The sequence below is a fragment of the Canis aureus genome, chromosome 1 (assembly GCF_053574225.1).
Source record: "Canis aureus isolate CA01 chromosome 1, VMU_Caureus_v.1.0, whole genome shotgun sequence".
Lineage (NCBI taxonomy): Eukaryota > Metazoa > Chordata > Mammalia > Carnivora > Canidae > Canis > Canis aureus.
The window spans coordinates 100,625,115-100,652,125 of NC_135611.1; the positions used below are offsets into that span (position 1 = coordinate 100,625,115).

The window sequence follows — 27,011 nt, forward strand, 5'->3', positions numbered from 1 at the left end:
CGGTGCTTCCAAAAAACAGCAAGAAAATGCAAGACACAAAAATAACCCGCAAAAAAATTAAAACAGTGACATTGACTAAGATGCCAAATACTAGAGCCGTTTACGATTTGCCACGCCGACCCTATATTGCATTACTGAAGACGTGGTCGTAGGAAACATCCCGTGGTAGACACGTTTTTAAACTGCTTTACATCACTGTCAGATGTGTGCATTTGAACAACAGCATAATATTTAAAGCCGAAGTGCCCTCCTTGACTGAATTTATTTTTGGCTGAACATTGACCAAGGCCTGTCAGGCTCTAGGCCCAGGGTACAGCAGTCAGCAGTGGACCAGGCACCAACCAACAAGGTGTGCACGTTAGCCATCGCCCACTCAAGCCAGACTTCCTTTCACTGATGTGCATGGACCATCCCTGGAGAAGTGAGTATAAAGAATCTAACCAAGGTTGAGCCATGTGCACTTGCCCTTTTAAGAAAGATCGATTGATTCAAGTCAGGGCTTGCACACTGGAAGCTGAGAAAAGGTGTCAAGACAGGGGCCTTTTTTTCTTTGGAACAGTTGGAATCAGCTCTGACTGAACACAGCAGAGAAGACAGTAAGAATTCTCATGTTAGGGAAAAACCTACCTGGGTACGTTTTCTTTACACATACAGACATTAAAAAAGGTTAGGCTGGTTCTTAGATGAGTAAAAGACTTTACACATCATAAGCACTATGACAGTGGTATGAAAGAATACAATGGATGGCTCAAAATCAGAGTGCACTGACGTAAACGAGGCAAAGACAAGCTTATCGGATTTAAAGTGTCTTGTATATTCAAAGACTATAAAGGCTCACATCTGTGATTGTCATACCGAAAGTCCACCTGCTCTTCTCTATACTATAGTATGAAGACTTTAAAATATACATAAAAAAATAAAAAATAAAATAAAATAAAATATACATAAAATGTCAATTATCAGTTCCCTCACCCACAAACCAAAATGCAAAAAGATACTTAATTTTTTTCTTAGTTTTTTCTTCCACAAAATGTGTTCTCTTTTCCTTCTACTTTCCTTTTACTCGATCAAAAGTCATGTACACACTTCTCATGATGAAATCTTTTTCCCAAAAGGTCTGGGCAGAGTCCTGGTGATGAACGGCTGAAGGTGCCACACAGACTTGCCTGTTCCAGGTTGCCCTGCCCAGCTCCCTTAGGACTTGTCCCTCTGTTACCTTCCTCTAGCCTCCTGATCCTTTTTTTCCCCAACTTTCACAAACTCCAATGCTTGCAGGGGCCAGGATTTATTTAAAGGGATGGATGCTAATGATCTCAACCAAGTGGCCCCACATGAGCAGGTAAGCTCAGTGTACAGGGTCTGGGCTTCTCAAAAGAAGCCATAGATTTGGATTTGTGTGTGAAATCTTTTGGTTCACAGGGAATTCAAAGGGTTTAAAAACACAAGATATTATGAAGGCTCGCTCTCTGTTGGCCTTTCCCCATTCAGACCAGTGGCTGGGCCCCTGCTCCTGCCAACATCAACTTCCTCTAACCACAGGGGTCGCCTCCACCTGGCTGTGACAGGACCACACCAGGAGCAGTTGCATTAGAAATCGGTGTAGCTTTCTAGTAATTCTATAATCATGTCATAGATAGCACAACTTTGTGACACTCTATTTTTGATACATTGTTCAATATATACATTTAAATATCTTACAGTGTTTAAAGTTCAAAAAAAAGTGTTTAACCTTGTGTATGTATTTCATCTTTAAAAAAAGTCATTTTGGGAGCCTCAAAACCTAACAGTGCCGAGGACTCTGTTCCCAGAGACCCTGGCTGCAGTGAGGAGGAAGGTGGTCTGTTTGCCTCTGGTTCTGGAGCATGGGATGATGAGGACTTGAACTGTATCACAGTACCCAGTACCTGGCCCAGAAAATACTCTGTGACAAGACCTGGAGGACAGACAAAGAGACTGGGAAGGGTCCCAATGGGCAGGTGCTAGAGTCTTGCAGCAGACATTGGCAGATGAAGGCACAGGGTGAGCCAGGCGTGCATGGAGTGAGCAGAAAGAGAAGAGAGAGGCTGGTGCTCTATCTCACTACAGCTTAAGCAGCATCTTGGGATTAAGCAAGCTGGGCAATTAACTTAATTTGGCAGCTTTGGTGAATCGGGATTCTTACAAATGACTCTGCAGGTCCAGGTCCCTGGGCCACATCCTTGCCTGTGTCAGCCGAGCCAGAGTGTGTTGAGGGTGGCCTTCCATGTTGCTGCCACCCCACCTCCTCAAAGGTCCAAGTGAGGCTTCCCTGGCTTACCACTGCAGTCCTGAGGTGGGGCCTTGGCAGTAGCTGCAACTCACTCATTTGGTTACCATTCACCCATTCTCACTCACGAAGGGCTGTTCTGTGCCAGGTGCTGATAATGCCACAGTGAAGACTGTTATGAACAGAGGAGGCAGCCTTTGTGGAGATAAGGAAACCCAGCATAGGAGTCATTGTGGAGAGGGGCCAGCATCTACCACCCCAGCACTGGGGACTAACTGAAGCAGGAGAAGAGATCCAAAGGAACTGGTCTGCTGGACTTTATGTCATCTCAGTATTTCTGCTTCAGAGGGATCCTGCTGGCTGTGGATATTGGATGGGATGGAGGGGAATGGATTGGAGGCAGGGTTCTCTTAGTGGCAGCTGCAGACATCCAGATATGTAGGAAAGAAGATAGAAGAGAGGGAGGCTGGGGTGGTTAAGTGCAGAGGAGAAAAGAGAACAGGCTGATCCTGGGGCCTTGGAGGGTAGAGGTATGATGGCCTATGGGAGGCAGTTGGTTTTCTTTTGCTCATGGGTTCTTTGGACAATCTCAGTTGGAGGACTGAGGGACACCAGGCAGATGTCTCTGAAGGGCATTTGGTCTGTGGGATGCCCAGGCAGACATCTTCGGAGAACCCCATCTTCAGAGCTGTTCATATGAGGATGGTTGGGGTCCATGGCAGTGAGGGACCTGACTGATGATTGCCTTGTGGGCAGCAGCCCCTACTCTCTCATGCAATCCTGCTCCAACCCAGAGAGCTATGAATGTGCCTCTGGCTTAGGGGGATTGGGAAGAAAACTGCATTGATATAAACCCCTGGCCCCCAACAAGTGGAGACACTGGGAATTCTTTGTCCACATATCCTGTCATCTCAAACAAACCTGTCCATCGTGTGTGCTATAGTGGAAGGCTCAGGGGCTGACTGTGGGGCCAGGACCCCCACTTTGTCACCTGATCTCCAAGGAAGAGACTCTGCCTCAGCAGGATGAGAAAGAAGGTGCTTGGGAGGAGAGCTGGAACCCACAATAAATTAAGGCGTGGAGTAGAGCCAGAAGCCCCCGGTGGGGACTGTGAGGATAAGCCAGGGTGCTGGAGCAAGCCACGAGCAAGGCCCAGCTAGTGAGAGTTCCAAGAAGGCAAGCGCGGCGAATGGCGCAAAGGCAGCAGAGGGACCTGCATGGCCCTGGAGGGTGCTAGGGGACAGGCTACTTATGCAGGAGGCAGCTTGGTGGAGAAGCAGCAGTGGGCTGGGTAGGGCAGATCCAAAGGCTTTTCCAGTTGAAAGGTGACTTATGGATGATTTAAAGAAGAAGGTCTCTGCTTACATGCGGTTAGAGTCAATCCAACACTATTTCCAAGTAAAGTTCAAAAAAAAAAAAAAAAAACGAAAGAAAGACAAAAACTTTAAGGCTTTCGTTTGCATGGGGCAAGTGGTGCCCAGCAAGGAAGGGCTGGGGATGGATGGAAAGCTGAATCCAAGTGCATGCAGGCTGTCCCCAGAAGTGGTGGGGAACTGAGATGCCTGGGAGACCCCACATCTGGTCTTGGGAGATCCAGGGTGAGCATAATGCCAGATTTTTATGTGATATCTATGGTTTGAAAAATGTTGGCATTTATCTCAAAATAAAAAAAAGTCATTCTGTGAATCAAACAAAATCATGTGCTGGTCAGTTTTGGTTAGACCTAAAAACCCTGCCCAAAATCTATCCAGAAAGAAAGCAAATTAGTAGATATCAGGGACTGAGGGAGAGGACATGGGGAGTGACTGCTAATGGGTGTGGGGAACCCATTTTGGGAGTGATGAAAATGTTCCAGAATGCATCGTGGTGATGGTTGCACAACACTATGCATGTACTTAATGCCACCGAATTGTGCATTTTAAGTAGTTAAAATGGCACGTTTTATGTTGTGTTTACTTTATCATAAAAAAGGGAATGTAAAAGGAAAAGGAGGGCGGGGACAAAAAAAAAAGGAAGAAAATAGTTAAGTTCCACATAGAAGAGCCCCACGCGTGTGCCGCGCTCGCAGGGGCTGGGCGGGCAGGAGGCCTCCGTTCCTGGAGTACAGGACCGCCGCTGGGTCAAGGGCGCGGGCGCAGCCCTGGCGTACCCGGAAAAGACTCCCAGAACCGATGGCGCTGGCGAAGCTCTTTCTTTTGTCGCTTGCGGAGCACAGACGGCCGGCCGCCGAGCTGAGAGCGACGCTGGGCGTCGCTGTCACCCAGGGAACACGGCGAAACCCCGACACGCGGCGGGTCCGGGTCGCCTGCAGGACGCGTCCGCCAGGGGTCGCTGTCGCCCAGGGAAGGCGGCGGCGGGGGCGGTGGGTCCCAGGTCGCTCCGCAGGACAAGCCCTTCGGGGGTCACTGTCACCTAGGGTAAGTACCAGGCGCGGCGACACCCCGAGACGCGGCGGGTCGACGGTCGCCCTGCAGGACGAGCCCTTTGGGGGTCGCGGTCACCCGGGGTAAGCGCCAGGCGCGGCGATACCCCGAGACGCGGCGGGTCCAGGTCGCCTGCAGGACGGGTACGCCAGGGGTCGCTGTCGCCCGGGGAACTCGGAGGCAGGGGTGGCGGGGCCCGGTCGCTCCGCAGGACGAACCCTTCGGGGGGTCGCTGTCACTTGGGGAACGCGGCAGGTGTGGCGACACCAGGCAAACGCGGCAGGTCTTGAGTCGCCAGCAGGACGAGCCCTTCGGGGGGTTGCTTTCACCCGGGGAACGCGGCAGCGGGGGCAGTGGGTCCCGGGTCGCTCCCCAGGATGAGCCCTTCGGGGGTCGCTGTCACTTGAGGAACGTGGCAGATGCAGCGACACCCGGAGACGCAGCGGGTCCTGGGCCGCCCCGCAGCACGAGCCCTTCGGAGGCCACTATCACTTGGGGTAAGCGATAGGTGCGGCGACACCCGCGGGACGCAGCGGGGGTAGTGGGTCCCTGGGTCGCTCCCAGGACGAGCCCTTCGGAGGTCGCGATCACCCGGGGTAAGCACCAGGCGCGGCGACAACCCCCAAGACGCGGCGGGTCCGGGTCGCCTGCAGGACAAGTCCGCCAGGGGTCGCTGTCGCCCGGGGAACTCGGCGGCGGGGGTGGCGGGTCCCGGGTCGTTCTGCAGGAAGAGTCAGCCGAGGGTCGCTGTCACTCGGGGAACGGGGCATGTGCAGCGACACCAGGGAAGCGAGGCGGGTCTTGGGTCTCCTGCAGGACGAACCCTTCAGGGGGTCACTGTCTCCAGGGGTAAGCGGCGGGCGGGGCGACACCCAGAGAACGCGGCGGAGGTGGTGGGTCCCGGGTCTCCTGCAGTACGAGCCCTTCGGGGGTCACTGGCAGCGGGGGGCGCGGCAGGGGTGGCGGGGCCCTGGTGGTCTGCAGGAAGAGCTTTTCGGGGGGTCTGTCGCGCGGGGGACACGGGGGGGGGCGGGTGGCCAGCAGGACGAGTCCGCCGGGGGTCGCTGTCGCGCGGGGCTCGCGTCCGCTCACTGCGCAGTGTGCAGTTTCTGGTGGTCGAGGAGGTGGACCATCCAGGGGAAGGCCTTCCCGCAGACGCCGCACTCGAAGGGCCGCTCTCCTCCAGCGGCCGCCCCGCGCCGGTCTCCGTCCGCGTCCTGAGCCTGCCCCGCCGCTTCCAAGGGGCCGGCCTCCCCTGGCCCCTCGCCCCCGCCGCGCCGGGGCTTCTTGCGCGGCGGCTGCAGCAGGTGGATCTTCCGGTGCTCCCCCAGGACGGAAGCGTGCAGAAAGGCCTTGCCGCACTCGGGGCACGGGAAGGGCCCCTCTTCCAGGTGGCGCTTCTGGTGCTCGATGAAGTGAGTGACCCAGGTGAAGACCTCCCCGCACTCGGCACACGCGAAGGGCCGCGTCCCTGAGGGGACTTGGGTCGCTGCTGGGTTCCCCGAGGAGGGGGCAGCAGCCGGTTGTCCCGCTTCTCCAGGGGAGGCTTTGGTGTCTTTGAGTAAGGGTAGGCGAGTGCTGCCGACATCGCGGTCCCCAAGTCTCTTTGGGGGACTCGTGCTCTGAGCACCTGGGAGGGTGGGGTCTGCAACCAGGCTGGGCTGAGGGCTCAGGTGCAGGGGCCCCTCTGGTGCAGGCCCTTGGCCTCTGGTGCCCTTAAGCACAGCGTCCTTGGGGGTAGCCCCTGCCTGCCTTACACCCTCTTCTGAAGCCTGAGGTGTGTCCTGGGCCAGCCTGGGGAGGGAGTGTCTGTTCCTCAGGGCTCTGTCCCCAGTCTGCCCACAGGGAGGTTCATCCCAGACGCTAGGCTTCAGAGGCGAGCAGCCCAGGCCTGGGGAGGGTGAGGGAGAAGCGTTAATTGTTAGGGAGAGGGCAGGGACCAGGCCACACCCTGGGCACCTCCCTGCCCCTTCTCCCCCCAGGGACACACAGAAGAACAGACAGCCAGCTGCCTGTACTTAGTAGAGCCTTAGTGCCCTCAATGCTTTCCTCTACTAAGATAAAGGGTAAGTGGGGTTGGGGGGCAGATCCCACACCCCAGACCCCCTTGTCCTCACCTGGGCAGGCAGCTGAGGGGACCCCATGCTGCAGCATCTTCTGTGTGTCTGCCTTCATGCTAGGAGGCCGAAGCCCTGGTCAAGGGGTGGAAACGTTTGAGTGGCTGCTGCAGAACAGGGTGGGGGTGGGGGTGATATCAGTCCCCACTTTGGTGGGCCCAGTTTCTGGGGGAAGGTACAGAGTTCATCACCAAAGCCCCCCCAACACTGCCATCAGCAAAGTCTAAACCTTCCCAGCCCTTAGGATTGCTGTAGGACCCAAACACTCACCGAGTGAGCCCAGGGTGCAGGATGCCTCCGCCCCCGCCCTGGTGTGGGGACTTCGCTGGGGCTGGGCAGGCTGCGGCCACTCGCCCTCCTGGGGGAGCCCCAGCTCCGATGCCTGGAATGGCAAACACAGTCCCGCTCAGCAACTGCCCCACACCGCCCAGGGCTTGGAGCAACCACCAGAGGGCCATCCACCCGGTGCCACCAGAGCAGAGGGACAGCATTGCTTCCTTTAGAAAATCCAGGAATAGCAAAACTAAAGCCACTGCTCCCCCACAAAAAGGTGCCAAAAAAAACAAAAGCCACCAAACCAATGAACAGTATTTAGTAAGAGTTTATTGTGCATATAAAAATAGTCTACGAACTGGGAGCTTTCAAATCCAAGACTGCTATGAAGCCTGGATGACCGTTACTACAGAGGGAGTTTCCAGACAGCAGGGGCTGGCTCAGTGATTATCTTACACTGTGTTTAGGAAGGTGATTTAAGTTTCTTTACTGATCATTTCCTTGAGGCTTTTGCATGAGGTGCCCCAGGTTATGTTCCACTTGTTTTGCAGAACACACTAAATGAAGTCTCACTTATGTGGTACGTGGTTTTGTCAGCTCAGGGAATGTTCAAGTCTGGTCTCTATTTTGTATTTAATTTTAACACCCAAATACACATTCCCAGTAGGCTGTAACTAGGACTGGAGAAATAATTCAAGGGCCCCCCTGTGCAAAATGAAAATGCAAGTCCTCTTTGTGATGGTTAATTCTAGAAGTCAATGTGACTGAGCTAAGGGATGGCCCAGTAGCTGGTAAAGTTTCATTTCTGGTATCTGTGGGGGTGTCTCCAGGGAAGACTAGCATTTATACCGGCAGTCTGAGTAAAGATCATCCTTACCAATGTGGGTGGGCATCACCCAATCTGTGGAGGGCCCAAGTTGAACACAAAGTCAGAAAGGTGCATTTGTGCTCTGCTTGAACTGGAACAGGCACCTTCAGCCCTCAGACATTGGACCCCTCTTGATTCTTGGGCTTTGGACTTGGACTGAGACTGAGATTCCTGTGGTCTTTAGACCTTTGGTCTTGAGATGGAGCTCCCTGACCTGGAGACAGCTTTTTGGTGTTCTCTAGCTTGCAGACAGCAAATCAGGGGCTCCTTGACCTCCATAATCATGTGAGCTAGTTTCTTTTAATACGTCTCTCTCTATATGTCTATATAAATCCTACTGATTTTGTTTCCGTGGAAAGCCCTGAATAGTACATCCTTACTTGAATACCACTGATGATTTTACAGCAACAAGAGAGCACTGGGCCCTATGTAAGGACTGAGGTCAATATCACTTGTGAGGTTCTGAACTGCCCCTCACAGCTGCATTGTCCCTAAGAACAAGCCCCCCAGAAGGTGATGAGCAGTGGGGGGGGGGGGGGCTCCAGGTCTCACTGGTCATCAAAGTGTGACCATGACAATGGAGGGTGGAGGGGTTGAGAGGGGAGGCTCTGGACCTGTGCGTGTATGTTTGTGTGTGTGGGTGGTGAGGGGCATGTTAATTCCCCTGACTTGGAAGCATGGGCCACCATCCAGAGACGTCTGAAAATTACAAACACACTCGGGCCAGGCACAGAAACCAGGACATTTCTGAGCCTTCTCTATAGCTCCAAATACAAAAAATATCCCCCAAAGTCCTTTTGACCAGGGCTCTGATCATTCCAGGCACAGTGCAGGGCAGTGAGTGGGATGTGGGGACCCACATCTGTCATCTAACCAGCCAAGAAAAAGAAAAGAACAATGGGAAATGTGAATGCCAACCAGCCATTTACTGCTGATGAGGGATTACTGTTAATGATTTTAGTTGAGGCAGTAGAGCTGGGTTGATGTCTAAAAAAAGAGTGTTGGTGGTTTGCCAGGGGTGTTTGGGTGTGTGGGTGTGGCTATAATAGATGAAGGGGTCAAAAGGTACAAACCTCCCGTTGTCAAACAAGTAAGTCCTAGGCCTATAATGTACTGCTTAGAAACTATAGTTAATAATACTGTATTGTGTATTTAAAAGTTGCTGAGGGAGCAAATGTTACAATTCTCATCACAAGAAAAAATATTTGTAACTCTAGATGTTAAGTAGACTTACTGTAGTTGATCATTTCACAATATATACATATATTGAATCATTATGTTATATACCTAACATAATGTTCCACATCAATTATATCTCAATAAAAAAATAAAAATAAAAACACAGATATAATTGGGGGGGAAAAGTCCTTGAAGGCCAAGCTTTACTTGCAATGCATGGAAATGGCGAGTGAGCATATCTGTGATTTCTAAGGGGAGAGTCCAGGATGGAAGAGAGCTTTCCATCAACAAACCTGGCTATGTGTCAAGCACTTATGGCCCATCTGGGGCTGACTTTATCATGTGCCAGAAACAGTGCCCAGGGCCCATGAAACTTTTTGGAGAAAGGAGTTTCTTGCAATAATGTTTTAATGTCTTTTAAAATCAGCCAGAAAAAAAAATGAATATAGTGATTACTCCAGCCTGGAATATGTTCATCTTTATACCAAATGGTCATAAAATATAACTTACTATTTTGTGGAAGCTCATGAGTATAACTTTGATATAATTCTTATGGGACAAAAATTCTTAGGGCCCACAGAAGTCCTACTACAACCCTGGGTCCATTAGTCTATTCTCTCTACTTTGGTGTATGTAGTGTACTAGTTTCCCGTGGCTGCTATAGCAAATCATGAGAAACTTAGTGGCTGAAAATCCAAATTTCTCTTATAGCTCTGAAGCCTAGAAGTCTGAAATAAATTTCTCTGAGCTAAAGTTAGTGTCCACCAAGGCTCATTCCTTCTGAAGGCTCCATGGGAGAATTTGTTTCCTGGGCTTTTCTCAGCTTCTAGACACACCCATATTCTTTTTTTTTTTTAATAATAAATTTATTTTTTTATTGGTGTTCGACACACCCATATTCTTTGCCTTTTGGCCCTTCCTCCATCTTTACTGCCTCTGTGCCCAGGTCACTGTCCTGCCTTGTGTATTAAACCTCCCTCTACCTCCCTCTTATAAGGACTCTCGTGATTACATCTGGAATCCAATCAGATAAACCAGGGTAATTTTTTCTCATGTTCCTACCTTAAGTACACCTGCAAAAAGCTCCTTTTTCCACCTAAGGTAACATTCCCAGGTTCTAGGGATGAGGACAGGAACGTTTGGTGGGGCAAAGGGGGGTGGTGGGAGCATTATTCAGCCTACCACATGGTGTGTGTTTGGTTTTCCACAATAAAAATTTTTATAAGAAGATATTTCCTCTTGCAAGCCTAAAACAAGATAATTAAGAATAACTTTTTTTTTCTCCCAGCCATAGCAGGACAGAGATAGAGAAATTCATGCAGGTGAATTCAAGGATGGAGGTGATCTGCTGTTGATAGCAACAAAGGTATACGGGTGTTTCTTTGGTGGGATGAGCTCTTCTGCAGAGCAGTGGGTGTATTATCTTTTGTCTCATGTTTTTGTCTTTTTTTCTGTTGTTATTAATTAAGTAAAGAATGAAAATGGCCTCCAGGCAGAACATAGTAGCCAGAGAAGAAACAGAATACAAACTAGTGGGTCTTTCAAAAACTGGCCATGCAAATCAGAAAACCTCAAAATGATACCAGACCCCAGCATCATAAGGAGGGGTGGTCTCTGGGGACAAAGAACGGACTAGACTTTGGCTTGATGGAAAATATTATCACTTTTTAGTAGTTCCTTCATTTTTCTTAATTTTAATTATATAAGAGTGTGTGTGTGTGTGAGTGCGTTCATGTCCAGGTCTGTGAATTTTAGCACATATATAGATTCGTGAAACTACTATCACAATTAGGACCAGAATGGTTCCACCACCCAGGGAAAACTCTTTCATGCTACCTCTGTCTACTCACATTCTCCCTCTGCCCAGAACTCTTGCCTGGAAACCACTGATCTATTCTCTGTGGCCATCATTTTGTCTTTTTAAGAATGTCATATAAATGGGATTTCATAGCATGTACCTTTTGAGATTAACTGTTTTGACAGCACAGTGCCCTTCAGATCCATCCAAGTTGTGTGTGAATCAAGAGTTTCTTCCATGATATTGCTGGGTAGTATTCCATGGTGTGCAGGATAAATGATTGTTTATCCAATCACACAGGTATGTGGCTTGTTTCCAGTTTTGGGCTACTACAAACAAAGCTGCTATGAATATTTGTGTACAGGTTTTTGTAGGAACATAAATGTTTGTTTCATCTGGGTAAACATCCAATCCCAGAAGTGGGATTGCTAGGTCATACATCATGTTTATACTTAACTTTGTAAGAAACAACCAAACCATTTTCTAAATAGATTTTACCACTTTGCATTCATATCAGCAATGAAACAGTTCCAGTTTTTCCACACCCTTGCCAGCACGTGGTGCTGTCCCTCTTTCTACTTTTAGCCATTGCAGTAGGTGTGCAGTGATATCTCATCATGGTTTTAATTTGCATTTCCCTGATGGCTAGTGATCTTCAGCATCTTTCCATGTGTTCATTGTAAAATTCCCATTTTTAAAAGGGAAGCACATGCCTCCTGTCCTTATGCTCTCTGAGCATGGACATAGAAAATAAAAGGAAGCCACAGATGTTTTGAGGTTACTCGCATGGGAGGGGAAGATGGCAGTATAGGTCATGAGGAAGGCCACACGACCCCAACTGAGAGGTAGGATGTCTCAAGGACACCCAGACTGACAGTGATGTGCAGGGGATGAAGATCCTGACAGGGGTTTAGAGTTGGGGGTTAAACATTCGAGAGAGTGGAAAATTAGTGGGAGACAGAGGGGCCTGTGGTCTGAAGAAGGGGGAGGTCACAGAGGTGATGGGAGGTGAGAACAAGGTGCTGTGAATCTACTTGATGCCAGAGGGAAGGGAATGTGGTTTGGTTTTTGTTTATTTTGTGTTTTGCCTGTTAACAAATCTGTTTTAATCACTCCAGTCCCTGCTGCGGGCCTTTCCCCATCACTCTGTGAGCTCTAGCCATACCAAGTTTCCCTTGGTCCTTGACATAAACCATGATCCCCTCTCACTTGGGCCCTTTGCAAAAACAGATCTTGCTGTTGGGGATGCCCTCTTGGAGTCTTTCCCAGCCTCTCCAAGAATCCACAGTGTTCTCAGGTACAACACTACTACAGATACTAATACTACGGATGGGATCTGAGCCAGGACACCCAAGCTTCTGTGTGGTAGCACCTGGAGTGGCAGCACTGGAAATCTTTTGATATACTCAGCATGCAGTTGTGGATTATATACGAGGATGGGGACCTCAGCATCTGGCTGCTGACTGATAAAGGACTGGCAGATGACCTGGGTGGAGGGAGATGAAGATGATGTCTAGGGGGTCTGCAGCAGATCACAGCCCTACTAACTGTATTTTGCCCAGCACTGAGCTGCAGCAAATTTTGGGATTTGTGGGATAGGTTGGAGTTGTGGAGTTCAGGCTTCCTGGGAATTTGGGGGAGAGCCTTGCACAGAGCTTGGATGGGATGTCCTTCAACCCGTCACAGCACTGATGTTCATGGTGCCCCAGGGATGTAGGAGCATGGAGCCAGGGGCCCTGGGCTCACCTGGGATGGGTCTTTCTGGGACCTCAGGCTCTTCCCGTCTTCCTCCTCGCTGATGCTCCTGTCCTGGTGGTCGGTGAGAGATACCAGAACTGGGCGGGAGAAAGGGATGGTGAGAGGCCTGTGTGACTCAGAGCCCCCAAATCCCCAGATTTCCTGCACAAGGAGGATAACACATCCCAGGAGCATCTCTGAAGAACCCCAGTAAGGCCAAGGCAAGAGCAATAGTATGCCACTGCCTTTATCTTCCAACAAGCTTCTAACTGCAGCCCCATCCTCCTGATCCAGACCTTTCCATGGCTGCCAGGCATGAGGCCATGGTAACATAAGAGGCAGCTGAGGACAGATCTTCTCACCTAACACTCTACGCCCATTTGTGCCCCTGAGAGGCCCATGAGGACATTTCCTGCAGCACTGATTAACTCGGAAAGCCTGGACAGGGGTCTCATCCCACAACTGGAATCTTCCTGAAGTGGAATGCAGTCAGGTAGCAAAGATGGTTGAAGCAAGGCCCCATGGATCTACCACAGAACATATTGTAGGGGGACAAAAGCCAGGGCAGGATAGCAGTTACAAAGGCACACCATTTATAGATTTAGGACATGGGAAACAGAGCCATACACTGTTACAAAATAAGAGGGAAAAGGACAAACATGCACATGCAATGAGAAATTCAAGGCCTTTCCCCTCTCTGGGGCAGCAGGGAGAGCAAGAGGAATGTGGAGGAGACCTGCACTGTTGACCCAGTGAACTCCACAGTGTGTCATTTCTCTAAATAACCTAAAGCTGCCTTTCAGGAGGTTAGGCTCTGAGATGGCTTCATGGAAGTTATATGCATGTTCATAATAATATTTTCCATACACTTTTATAGGCTGAAAAAGTGTCATATAAAAAGCAAACAGTTGCTTTGGAAGGCACTTTGACAGTTCCTCAAAAAGTTATATGTTGAGTTACCATATGACTCAGCACTTCGCCTCCTTAGGTGTTCCCAAGAGTAATGAAAACACATCCACACAAATATATGTATGTGAACGTTCATAGCATTGTTCATCATAGCCAAAAAGTGGAAACCCAAAGGTCCATCAAATGAAGAATGAAGGAACAACCTGGTATATCCATACAATGGAATATATTTCAGCCATAAAAAGAATGAAGTACTGATAGATTTTATAACATAGATGAACCTTGAGAACCTTATGCTAAGTGAGAGAAGCCAGACACAAAAGGCCACATATGACTTCATTTATATGAAATGTACAGAACAGGCAAATCCATAAAGACAAAAAGTAGATTAGTGATCTGGGGGAAAGCTACAGGGGCTGGGGGAGAGAGGAGAATGGGGAGTGACTGCTAATGGTCTGAGGTTTCCTTTTGTGGTGAACAAAATGTTCAGGAATTAGGTGGTGATGATGGTTGCACAACTCTGTGAATATACTAAAAATCACTGAATTGTATATTTTTAAATGGGTGAATTATATGGTATGGGAACTATGTTTCAATAACATTATTTTTTAAAGCAAACAGGAAGTTAACATCACCAAAAATGGCAGAGTAGGGAGCTCTCAAAATCAATATCTCTACTGAAACAACAATTAGCCAGCCTTTATCTCTGAAAAAATTTTTAGAGATAACTTTTGGGAACTTGAATCTAATAAAAAAAAAAAAAAAAACAAAAAAAACAAGAACTTACAAGGAGGAGGGAATGCTTAATGAAAAAAGAAGCTATTAAATTTCAACCAGAAGGTGTTGTGGCATTTTTACTTACCTGCCTACCAGCCCCATTCCACAGGTAGGAGGGGCTGTGTGGATGACAGTCCATGGAACTGGTATGGCTTGCTGAAGCCACAGGGGGCAGATCTTGTTCCCAAAGCATTACATTTGCGTGTTTGTCTGGTGACCTGTCTGGTGACTCCCTGAAGGATTGGTTCAGGGGTTTACCTTTGTTATGCCCTCTCAGAACCTTCAGGACTGGAGTGGCCTCCAGAGCAGCATTTGTCAAAAGCATTTAAAGGCATATACTATAAATAAATAAATAAATAAATAAATAAATAAATAAATAAATAAAGGCATATACTAGCCACAACCACCTGAAGCAGGGATAACAGATGGAGCAAGCAGCAGAGAGACCAAGAAGCCTAGGAAAGAAGAGGCTGGAGAAAGAGGTACATGTGGGAATAAGGGCTTTTACTGGGGAGTCTAGCAGGCCATGCATATAATCAGGGCTAAACACATAGTAGAAAACATGAAAAGTTCCCAAGCTTTCATCTCTGATTGATCTTTAGGCCCCCCTGTAACCCGGAAGTGAAGGCTCAGGAGAGTTGTATATGGAGAGGCTAAGCATTGAAGGAGTACCTCAATTCAGATCTAACCTACAAAGACGAGGAGAGTTTTGTTGGCTCCATGCATTTAAGGAAAGTTCTGGCATATCACTAGGTAGCCACTAAATTAATGAAACAGAAACTTTAGTGAGAACACACAACAAAGAATGTAGTATTTACAAGAATAGTTTAGATAAGTTTCCAAAATAGGGCACCTGGGTGGCTCTGTTGGTTAAGCATCTGCCTTCTACTCAGGTCATGATCCTGGGGTCCTGGGATTGAGCCCTGCATCAGGCTTCCTTTTCAGCAGGGAGTCTGCTGCTCCCTCTCCCTCTCCCCCTCCCCACCGCATTTGTGTGCTCTCTTACTCTCTCTATCTCTCTTAAAGAGATAAGATAAGAGGGAGAGGGAGTGGGAGAAGCAGACTCACCACTGAGCAGAGAGCTTGATGTGGGGCTCAATCCGAGGACCCTGAGATCATGACCTAAGCCAAAGGCAGACACTTAACCAACTAAGCCACCCAGGCATCCCAATAAATAAAATGAAAGAAAGAAAGAAAGAAAGAAAGAAAGAAAGAAAGAAAGAAAGAAAGAAAGAAAGAAAAGAAAAGAAAGAAAAGAAAAGAAAGGAAAGAAAGAAAAGAAAGAGGGATCCCTGGGTGGCGCAGCGGTTTGGCGCCTGCCTTTGGCCCAGGGTGCGATCCTGGAGACCCAGGATTGAATCCCACGTCGGGCTCTGGGTGCATGGAGCCTGCTTCTCCCTCTGCCTATGTCTCTGCCTCTCTCTCTCTCTCTCTGTGACTATCATAAATAAATAAAAATTTAAAAAGAAAGAAAGAAAGGAAGGAAGGAAGGAAGGAAGGAAGGAAGGAAGGAAGGAAGGAAGAAAGAAAGAAAGAAAGAAAGAAAGAAAGAAAGAAAGAAAGAAAGAAAGAAAGAAAGAAAAAGAAAGGAAGGAAGAAAGAAAAGTTTCCAAAATAAACAATTACAACCCACAGTAAGCAGCATAAACCAGCTCTGGGGAGGGAAGAGATCTGATCTCCAGAGTTATCACGTTATATTATCAAATATTAAAAATACCCAGTTCCCAACAACAAATTAAGAGGCATGCAAAGACCCAAGAAAGTATATCTCATTTACAGGAATAAGAAGAAATGAATGGAAATTGTCCATGAAGAAGCCCAGACACTGGACTTACTAGACAAAGATTTTAAATCAACTGTCTTAAATAACTTCAAAGAGCTAAAGGAATCCATGAACAAAGAGCTATAAAAAATCAGGACAATGATGTTCTCAACAAATAAAGAAGGGCAGCCCAAGTGGCTCAGGAGTTTAGTGCCACTTTCAGCCCAGGGCATGATCCTGATCAAGTCCCTCATCGGGCTTCCTGCATGGAGCCTGCTTCTCCCTCTGCCTATGTCTCTGCCTCTCTCTGTGTCTCTAATGAATGAATTTTAAAAAATTAAAAAAAAACAAATAAAGGATATCAAAGAGAAATTATATAAAGGAACCAAATAGAAATTATGGAGCAGAGAAGTTCAATAACTAAAATGAAAAATTTGCTAGAGGGGTTTAACCTCAGATTTAAACTGGCAGAGAAAAGGATCAGTAAGTTTGAAGATAGGTCAATTAAAATTATAGTCTGCAGAGTAGAAGAAAAATGAACAGGGCCTAAGGTATTTGTGGGATACATAAAATCCACCAACAGACATATAATGGGAATTCCAAAAGGAGAAGACAGAGACAAAATATTTGAAAAAAAAAAAACAATGGTTGGAAACTTCCTAAAATACATGAAATATTTGAATCTACACATTCAAAGAAGCTGAACAAACTCTCAATAAGATGAACTCAAAGAGATCCACACTGAGACACACTATAATCAAACTGTCATGTGGTTCAACACATCAAAATCAAGCTACGTGATGCACCATATTAATAGACCACATGATCATCTCAATTGACAGAAAAACCATTTGTTGTAATCTAATGCCATCTAATGGTAAAAATATCATAATTATGAGGGACTGAAAACTTACTTCCAATAAAGAATAAGGCAAGGATGTTTGCTTTTACCACTTCTATTCAACGTTGTACTGGAAGTTCTAGCAAGAGCAAGTAGGCAAGAGAAAAAAAGTCATCTAAATTGGAAAGGAAGATGAGATTGTGAGTTCGAGCCCCACCTTGGGGGTAGAGATTACCTGAAAATAAAATCTGTTAAAAAATAAATAAATTGGAAAGGAAAAAGAAAAATTATCCCTATTCACAGATGTCATGAGCTAATAAGTGAATTTAGCAAAGTTACAGGGTACAATATCAACACATAAAAATTAGTTGTGTTTCTACAAAACATCAATGAACAACCCGAAAAGGAAGCACAAAAGATTTCATTTACAATGAAAGAATCAATTTTACTTACAGAATCAAAAAGAATAAGATACTTAGGAATAAATTTAGCCTGAGAGATACAAGACTTGTACACTGAAAACTGGAAAACTATTACTGAAAGGTGTTAAAGAAAAATTTTAAAAATAACATTATTATTAACTATTGTTATTAATAAATACATTTTGTTCATGGAGTGGAAGACTTAATATCATTAAGACGGCAACACTCTTAGTGATCTACAGGTCCAATGCAATCCCTATGAAAAGCCATTTTCTCTTCTTTTTGCAGAAATGGAAAAGCTTGTCCTAAAATTTATATGGAATTTCAAGGGACCCAGAAGAGCCCAAACAATCCTAAAATAGGACAGAGTTGGAAGACACATATGCCCTGATTTCAAAACTTACTACAGAGCTACAGTGCTGGCATAAAAATAGACATATAGAATGGGAAAGAATTGAGAGTCCTGAACTAAGCCCATATATATGCATGGCCAAATACCAGAACCATTCAGTAGGGGAAAGAAGGGTGTTTTCAACAGTGGTGATGGGACAATTGGTAAGCCACATGCAAAAGAATAAAGTTGCACCCTTAGTTTGTACAGTATACCCAACTAGTGCCTGCTAGTTGCCAAACACCCAACCTTGGTTCTTCCTGCTAATTCTGTTCACCCACCCCTTCCCTTCTGTGTTGGCTGTGCACCCACTAGGTATCTGGTACTACCCACTGTCCAGAAACCATGGAAGGTGGATGCAGAACTCTTGCTCTGCAAGAAGTTTATGTGAAGTTCATATAAACTAGGACAGAGAACAGACATGCAAGGAAAGGATAAACGCTATAAATATCACAGAGGGGTGAGGACCCTGGAGAACACAAGTAGGGTCCTGTGTGGTAGCCTCTCAGAGGATATGGATGTCTGAGCCAGGTCTAGATGATAAGCTGGCTACCCCTGCACCCAGTGAGGGCCAAGGCTGCAGGGCTATAGGGAGGTGAGGCCCTGGAGGCAGATGATAAAGGTACACAGCCAGGACAGGGATCCACTGCAGGGCTGGCATGGGAGGAGCTGACCCTCTGCTGCTGTGTGGTTAGAGGATAGGATGATGAGTGTGGGAAGAGAAGAGAGCTGAGCCTAACAACCTTTTGATTGCTGAAGCATCCATTTCAAAGACCTCCATCTGGAATAAACAATTTCTGCTGTATGACACAGCTACTCACACACACACACACACACACACGAAAAAAAAAAAAAAACAACAACAGATAAGGGGATCCCTGGGTGGCCCAGCGGTTTAGCACCTGCCTTCGGCCCAGGGGCATGATCCTGGAGTCCTGGGATCGAGTCCCACATCAGGCTCCCTGCATGAAGCCTGCTTCTCCCTCTGCCTGTGTCTCTGCCTCTCTCTCTCTCTTTCTGTGTCTTTTATGAATAAATAAATAAAATCTTAAAAAAAAAAGATAAGGAATTGGGCTGCCCCCACTCATGGAGGTCCCTCATTCAGGAAGCCTTGGGTGGTCTTGATAACTGACAGTTTGGGTGACCGAATTCTCCCTTCTCACATCCTAATTTCCACTCTTCTGCTTTAAGTTAGCCAATAAAGAGTATACCTCGGAGACCATAGTCAGGACCAATAAAGGTAGAGCCCCAGGTGTACACTCTCTCTCCCAGTACTCTCCCTCTTGTGCCCAAGAGCATCACTATCAATAAATAGGCTGTAGTGATCACAACACTCCTTGGCACCCAGGTTCAATGCTGGGCCGGAGGGAGGGATATATCATGGACTAAGAGACCTATTCAGTTTTTTTCCCAGACACCAGCCATCAGGGACTTCCAAGTGGAAATATTGGGTCTATCTTCCCCCTGCGCTTGCACCATAGTGACTCCAGAGGGCCACCCAGAAAAGAAGAGAGCCAGGCTCCTGCTGGATTCTATCTGGGCTTCAGGCACCTGGCCCACAGCCCTGCTCTAGCCAAGCCCCAGGCTTCCTTCCCTCAGTGCACATCTCATCCTACCCCTTCCCACTCCTCACCCCCTGGGAGCTTTCCTTCCCGAGGAATGAAGCCCAATCTTGAGGGAGCAGCATGCAGATGCCTCCTGCTTGTGTCCCTGACTTCCAGGCATTCATGTGAGAGGTAGAGATGCCTCATCAGGTCCAGTCACCTGCTGCTCCAACTGCCTCACTGTCCACAGGACCACAAGTTGGCCCAATGTAAAACACGTACAAGATCCCTTTGCTAAAAAATGATAGGGAACCTCAAGATGGCAACAGTGAAGCATTAATGCCAGCCTGGGCCTCCTAACTTGAGGCTCTAGGGTGTGCATGGGTCCACCAAGGGCCAGATGTAAAAACTTGTGGGCCCCTTAGTCCCTGGAACAGTGAGTTCCAAGAGCCACTTTATCTGCCTTGCACGTCTTCATGATTCCACAGGAACCTGGGAACAAGACTCCATGATGCCATCCAGTGCCTTCCAACTTGGACAATGCTCTTGCCTTTGCAAAATGTGACATGCAAAACTTTCCTGGGAATGTTGGCCAGCTTCCCTGCGGGCAGTATGGAGACCTGAGAAAACTTTCTTTAGACTTCAAGGCTTTTCTGCAGCTAGGGCCTGAAGACATTCTGATCACAGCACCCAAGCCAGGCCCTGAGGGTTGACCTCCTACAGATGTTATGATGGGGGTCTGCACTTCTGTTGACATTACTAGGAGTGAGGGAGCCTGGGGAGATGGCAGTTCTACACAGGGTTACAGGGGCAAGAAGGCATGAGGACAGAGCCCCTGAAGGAGAGAGGGGAGCCAAAGTAGAGAGGCAGTGTCAGCTCTGCCTGCAGACCCTGAAGCTACACAAGACTCCTCTGTTGAGTTCTCACCAACACCTGTTCTGTGACAGCTGCAGACCCAGGCATGAGTCCCCACAACTGGCCCCTGGGCCTCTGGGACTAGATGCAGGAGAGAAACGGGCAAGCTCTGGGATTTCTGGACAGGGCCTGGGGTGGGGGGCGTGGTCCACAGCACCTCATTTGGGGTCCTCCTGAGGGAGAGCAGACAAATGCAAAGCCACAGGCCAGATGGACACATGGTAAAATGGAGAAATCCTCAATTACCAACTGAGCGAGAGAAGTGAGGCAGACAGAGACGTGCAGCACAATGACATTTATGTACAACAAAAACACAGGTGTGTGAGAAGACAATGTGCACTGGCAGGACATGTGCAGGGAAGAGGTTTGCTCGGATGGCCTGGGCGCTGCTGATCGGGAGAGGGAACGGGACAGGAGCGGGTGTGTGTGGGGGGGGTGGGAGCAGGGCTGGGTGGATGCGACACTCTGAGTCCAAAAGGAAAAAGAAGCGCCATCCTGGGCACCGGGCCACGGAGTCACTGGCCAGAACCCAAACCCGGCATCTGCTCCCCCCAACCGGCAGCCACTCGCTCTTAGGGGTGAGGCCCGTCCCCTCACCTTCCTGCTGCGACATCTGTGTGAGGTCCTCCACCAGGCTAGCGGCCTCTCTGCAGGTGCGAGGACCCTGCGACTGCACCCAGGTCCTCATCTTGCTGGGCAGCGCACCCAGGAACTGCTCCAGCACCAGCAACTCCAGCATTTGCTCCTTGGAGTGCGCCTCAGGCCGCAGCCACTGGCGGCACAGCATCCAGAGCTGGCCCAGTGCACGGTGTGGCCCACCTGCCACGCGGTACTGGAACTGTCGGAAACGCAGGCGCCAGGCCTCAGCATCCCCGGGGCTGGCCAGCTGAGAAGCCCTGTCCTGCTCCCCCAGGGCTGAGGTCTGGGGACTCCTGGGGGAGGCAAGGGCTTTGGCCAATGGGAGCATCTCTCCGGCCTCAGAGGGCAAGCAGGCTGGATCCCAGGACAGTCCCAGCAGCTCCAAACACAGGTAGCAGCAGGCAGATGCAGTCAGCAGTCAGGGGCCTGCAGAGAGGGGCAGGCGCAAAGTGGCCACATCAGATGGTGGCCACCACCTTGCTCAGGACTCCCCTCAGCTCCCCACCTCCTTGCCCTGACCCCCAGTTACAAGTTGCTGACCTGAGCCCTCCCCATCTCATTCTGACCTAATCTTCCATATGACCCTCATGGGCTACATTGTGTTGAAGACGAGGAACTGGTCACCACAGAGTCTTACCCACTGTTCCCACCCATACTCCTCTCTGATGTTGATCCCACCTCAGCTGTTACCACAGCAGGATGCCACCATGCTCTGGCTCAGGCTGTCACACTTATCTCATCTTCACTGTGCTGTCTTCATGACTCTTACCTGATCGGGAACAGATCTCATTTCCTTACTTAGCTTAGTGTACATCTCCCTCCTTCATTTATTTAGTCATTAACAGTTTCCTGAGCATCCAAGGGAATAGGATTCCTGCCTTGGTGGAGTAACCAGCACTGTCCAGCAGAACTTCCTATGGGGTCGGAAATGCTCTCCATCTATATCATCCAGTTTGGTAGCCACCAGCTGTATTATGTGGCTCCTGAGCACTTGAAATAAGGAACTAGACCCAGCCAGATATGCTATGTAATAGTGCAATAGAGGCCCTCTGCCTGGCTATGCTGTCTTTCTTGCCTTTTCTACCAAGTTAAGACTGAAGGAGGAGGTAGTTGAGGACAAGGGGGTAGAGACTTTAAAAGCAGAGGGAAAGTGGGAAGGGCAGTGGAAAAAAATAGCATTTTGTGCGTTTTCCAAGCTTCCTACGCTGAACATATAACTGAAGAAAATTTTGAAAATGTTAAAGTTGTAAAAATTAAAATGAGATTTTTTTCTATACTTGTACTCTGTGCTGATCCAGTAGTGAAGGTACAAACTGGCACGACCTTTCTGGAAAGCAAAGTGGCAGCTTGTATATCAAGATCATTCTGGAAGTTCGCATGCTGTGGAATTTATCTGCAATTGGGACAAAGATTTAGGCACCAAGAATCACAACAAAGGTGCCCAACAGTTAAGTTTGGTAAGATCAATTACCCTCCCATCACATGGTGAGAATTTGACTGCAAAATACACAGTAACATAACATGCGCAAGGGAAGCACACATGACATATGGATGATATGAGGTACAGGGGAAAGTGGGATGTGAAATGATATATGAGGGTCCCAAAAAGGGCCACTGGGAGAGGCCCAAGGTAGCCAGCCATATGCTATGTTCTTTATACTTCTCTTAATCTCCCCTAAATGGTATTTTGATCATGTGTGACCTTCAACATGAAAAAAAAAAAAAAAGAACAAAAACATTTAGGAAGGATTTTTAATGACATGGGAAATGCTTATGACAAGTGAAAAGTGGAGGAGTATTCCATGTGACTTTTTGCTTCTTGATCCTCTGGAGAACTTTTCATGTGCACGTGTGTGGGTTTTACAATCAGGAAGAAAGGAAAGGTGTACAAAAGCAGGGAGGGTGACTCACGAGGGCTGTGCCCTGCCAGCAGTCTTCCCGCCTGCTTCTTGATTCCGCTGGCCTGACTGGGCATTTACAAGCTCCTTCACTCCTGCTGAGATCACAGGCAAAAATACTCTTATGCTGTAGTAACACTTTCACATGTGTATTTCTGAAAAAGTAAAAGGGCTCGTTTGGCAGCTCCACGGATTCAAGCAGTCCTCGTGCTCTGGGATCTCAGACCTTACCCTTCTCTCCGGTGAGCAGGGAAGTGCGCCCCAGGCAGACTCCAGGGTGAAGAACTGCAGCCCCTCAGCACCCTCCAGGGTCCTGGGATGAAGTCTATGTGAGGAGAAGCTGAGATGATGGGGGGGATTTAGAAGGGGCCAAGGGGGACTCCTAGTTGAAGGCACCTAAGGCTACGGCGGTGTCTGAGGCCCAAGTTGGGGGAACGATGCCCTCCTGTGGGGTCTGGACCAAATGTGGACCCCTGGCTGATGAGGACGCCGGGAAGTTGTGTGTGTGTGTTGGGGGGACGGTAGGGCTTGAAGCCTACATGCCGTGGTTTCGGGGTTCTGGAGATCCATTCTGGGGGTAACCTGGATTGATGCTAGGGGGTCTCTGAGTGTCACTGGCAGGACTCAAAGCCACGTGGACAGGACAGGCTTACCTGCGGATGACACCGAGATGTGCCACTGACACTGGGTCAGGTTCTGGCGGCCGGATTGGGGCGGGGTGGGGTGGGGAGGCTGGGAAAGGCCTGGGGTGGGGTCTGGAGTCGAAAAGCGTGGGTGGAGAGGTTTCCTGCCACGGCTGACAGCGAGGGGAGATGCCGCCAAGCTGGACAGCGCGCCCCGGGCCCCTGCCCACCTCCACCTCAGTCCCCCCGCGTGGCCTGCGAGGCTCGCCCGTCTCCCTCATCCCCAGGGACCTTGGGGCCCCGCGACGGCTTCCCTGACCCGGCTCGGCCCCGCCGCTGGCCTCGGGATGCGCCTCCTGCCCGAGCCCGGATTCGTCTCCACCCGCGCTTCCTCTAACGCGATCCCGGCCAGCGCCCGTCGACTCTGGCGCCCTTGGCCCGCCCCCACGGTCTCTTCCCCCGGCTGGCCAAGCCCGACGAAGGCACTGACGGGCGAGGGACAAGCGGCGGGACGGCGGGACGGCCGGACGGGCCGCGGCGGACTCACCGCGCGCGGGCTCCGCTCCGGCCAGGGCCGCTCCATCATGGCGGCGCCTCAGCAGGCGAGCGAGTCCAGCCGCTGCCGCGCGGACTACAACTCCCAGAACCCCGCGCGCCGCGGGAGTCCGCCATTGGCCCAGAGAGCCGCGCAGTGTCGCTCCGAGCGTCACGCGTCGCGGGACTCCCCGGCGCGGGGGCGGAGTAGTAAAGACCGGGCTTCGCTGGCCAATCGGAAGCGGCCTGGGATGGTCCTTCGCCCCCGCAGTGCCTCCGAATTACCCCGGACTGCTTCGGTCGCCATGGCAAAGGGGCACGCCGCGTCGGAGCCGGGTAAGGAAGGAGAGTGGGTGCGGCTGCCTGAGCGCTGCTGTAAGGCCCTGGCTTTGTGGGAGCTGGCCGGCCTCAGGCCGGAAATTCGTCGTTTACAGTGCGTGTGTGTGTGTCTGCTTTACTACAGAACAGTCTCACATTGACTATGTTAACGTATTTTAAGATATGTCTATTTTAGGGACGCCTGAGTGGCTCAGTGGTTCAGCGTCTGCCTTCGGCCCAGGGCGTGATCCCGGGGTGCTGGGATCGAGTCCCACGTCGGGCTCCCTGCGTGGAGCCTGCTTCTCCCTCTGCCTGTGTCTCTGCCTCTCTTTCTCTCTCTGTGTGTCTCTCATGAATAAATAAATAAAATCTTTAAAAAAAAAGTTTAAGATAGGTCTATTTTAATGGAGTATGTCCTAGAATAGGAATGGCCAGGTTTAGCCAATAAATAATACAAGAGCCACAGCTAGACTTGAATTTCATAACAAGGTTTTTTAGTATTAGTGTGTCTCATATTTAGTGTATTTTTTAAAACTTAGGAAATATATTCATAGTAGTACTCGTAATTCTCAGAGTAGCTATGTCCACAGTACGGTTGCCAGATCTAGTAAATAAAAATGCAAGATGCCCACTTAAATTTAAATTCCAGGTAAGCAAAAAATAGTTTTTTGGAATAAGTGTATCTCTATGTATTACATTTTTAAAAGCCTTTTACTGGGCAGTCCTGGTGGCTCGGTGGTTTGGCGACGCCTTCGGCTGGGGGCCTGATCCTGGAGTCCTGGGATGGAGTCCCACCTCCGGCTTCCTACATGGAGCTTGTTTCTCCCTCCGCCTGTATCTCTGCCTCTCTGTGTGTATCTCTCATGAATAAATAAAATCTTAAAAAAAAAAAGCCTTTTACTATATATTTAGCGTAACTAATTTTTGATACATGTATGTGTCAGAGTAGGGTTGCCAAATTTAGCAAAAATACGGGACAGCTCCTAGTTAAATTTGAATTTCAGATGAATAGTTTTTTTAGTATAACTATATCCCACTAGCACATTTGGGATATACTTATACTAAATAATAATACTAAATACTATTTTAATTAAAATTTAATTAATTAATTACAAACTATTTTATTATTATTTGTCTCAATAGTGTATTTGGGACATATTTAAATTATAATTCTAAATACTCTTCTAAATACTAATGCTGTATTTTAGTATAAGCACATTACAATAGCATGTTTGGATTGAAGTTATTATTTTTTTGAAATTCAGATTGAGGGTAAGATAACAATTCAAGGAGGTTTCACAGCTCCAGGGCTGGGCACAGGGTGGCTGCAGCTACCCAATGCTGAGATGGGATAGCAAGAGGATGTGAGTTGGACTGGGGACCTAACAAAGGAGATGCGAACTGCACTTCCAGGAGCCTAGGATTTTTTTTAAAATAAATTAATTTTTTATTGGTGTTCAATTTACCAACATACAGAATAACACCCAGTGCTCATCCCGTCAAGTGCCCCCCTCAGTGCCCGTCACCCATTCACCCCCACCCCCCGCCCTCCTCCCCTTCCACCACCCCTAGTTCATTTCCCCGAGTTAGGAGTCTTTTTCTTCTCCCTTCCCTTATATTCCCTTTCACTGTTATTTATATTCCCCAAATGAATGAAAACATACACTGTTTGTCCTTCTCCGATTGACTTACTTCACTCAGCATAATACCCTCCAGTTCCATCCACATTGAAGCAAATGGTGGGTATTTGTCGTTTCTAATGGCTGAGTAATATTCCATTGTATACATAAACCACATCTTCTTTATCCATTCATCTTTCGATGGACACCAAGGCTCCAGGAGCCTAGGATTGAATGCTCTTTATCCACTGGACAGCAATGGGGAATGAGGGAGCATATCAGTGAGCAGGACTGATGGGACTTGGGACTTTGGACTTGGAGGGCTCGCAGTTTACACACCAGTAAACAAGTAAAGCAGATGCTTGCTGGCAGTGTGCCTTAGAGAAAATAAAACTACGCATAGAATTAGAAACTTTCAGGGGGCTACCTAGCTGGGTGGTCAGGGTTCTGCCTCCATCTCCTCTCCCCTTAGCTGCTGGTCCCTGAGTATGGTATTCAAGCAAGTGCTTGCTGTGTGCAGAAGCCACAGATGGGAAAATAAAATCCAAGTGCTGAGGGCTTATTCTTCATCTTGTAATTTATGCACTTATAGTGACTGAGTTCCCTGGCTCATTTTCTTAGTAGCTGAAATTGGCCTGATGTTTTGGCCTTATTTATTCATTTATAACTGCTAGGAACCCTAGGAAATTGCTATTGAGAGGACATTTACTTAGTTTGTTTCTAGAGCCAGAGTGAAAGGCATCATCTTTTTTTTTTTTTTTTTAATTTATTTATGATAGGCACACAGTGAGAGAGAGAGAGGCAGAGACACAGGCAGAGGGAGAAGCAGGCTCCATGCACCGGGAGCCCGATGTGGGATTCGATCCCGGGTCTCCAGGATCGCGCCCCGGGCCAAAGGCAGGCGCCAAACCGCTGCGCCACCCAGGGATCCCAAAGGCATCATCTTTAGGCAACTTGAATGCTAGATCCACTGGGAGGCAGTCTGGTACCAGACAAAGGTCTTCAAACTTTTTTTTTTTTTTTTTTAAGATTTTATTTATTTATTCATGAGAGACACACACAGAGAGAAAGGCAGAGATACTGGCAGAGGGAGAAGCAGGCTCCATTCAGGGAGCCCAGTGGAGGACTTGATCCTGGGACTTGATCCTGGGACTTGATCTTGGGACTCCAGTATCATGC

At 48.5% G+C, this 27,011-nt stretch overlaps 2 protein-coding genes and 1 long non-coding RNA gene across 28 annotated transcripts in view; 2 read left to right on the forward strand and 1 right to left on the reverse strand.

Moving 5' to 3' along the window:
• Nucleotides 1–24,060, reverse strand: ZSCAN1 (zinc finger and SCAN domain containing 1). Of its 26 annotated transcripts, none has more exons than XM_077912215.1 (9): nt 23,909–24,060; nt 22,970–23,063; nt 22,752–22,833; nt 22,118–22,167; nt 20,799–21,266; nt 12,650–12,738; nt 7,056–7,167; nt 6,786–6,860; nt 1–6,559 (listed from the first exon to the last, which is right to left on the reverse strand). In XM_077912215.1, the coding sequence occupies exons 5-9, from the start codon at nt 21,166–21,168 to the stop codon at nt 5,757–5,759; spliced, it is 1,449 nt and encodes a 482-aa protein (XP_077768341.1). In that variant the 5' UTR covers nt 21,169–21,266; nt 22,118–22,167; nt 22,752–22,833; nt 22,970–23,063; nt 23,909–24,060; the 3' UTR covers nt 1–5,756. The 26 variants fall into 26 exon arrangements, with proteins under 26 accessions (XP_077768341.1, XP_077768318.1, XP_077768360.1 ...); XM_077912192.1 differs by having other exon boundaries at nt 22,118–22,233; XM_077912234.1 differs by having other exon boundaries at nt 22,118–22,233; nt 22,752–22,836.
• On the forward strand, nt 4,582–22,122 carry LOC144322389 (uncharacterized). Its single transcript, XR_013388042.1, has 3 exons — nt 4,582–4,662; nt 10,394–10,471; nt 19,775–22,122. It is a non-coding gene; the product is annotated as an uncharacterized LOC144322389 (long non-coding RNA).
• Nucleotides 23,946–27,011, forward strand: part of LOC144292785 (uncharacterized) — a 10,449-nt gene continuing 7,383 nt past the window's right edge. The window contains exon 1 of the mRNA XM_077863971.1: nt 23,946–24,231. Coding sequence (XP_077720097.1) covers nt 23,946–24,231 — 286 coding nt within the window. The remainder of the gene's footprint in view (nt 24,232–27,011) is intronic.

Excerpts from the sequence above, each read along its gene's own strand:
- ZSCAN1 (XM_077912250.1), bottom strand. The coding sequence starts at position 21,168 with ATGCTCCCATTGGCCAAAGCCCTTGCCTCCCCCAGGAGTCCCCAGACC. Across the intron at positions 6,861-7,055 it reads CTGCACCCTGGGCTCACTCG|GGCTTCGGCCTCCTAGCATG; the intron begins GTGAGTGTTTGG and ends CCCCTTGACCAG. Across the intron at positions 6,560-6,785 it reads CCCCTCAGCTGCCTGCCCAG|GCCTGGGCTGCTCGCCTCTG; the intron begins GTGAGGACAAGG and ends CACCCTCCCCAG.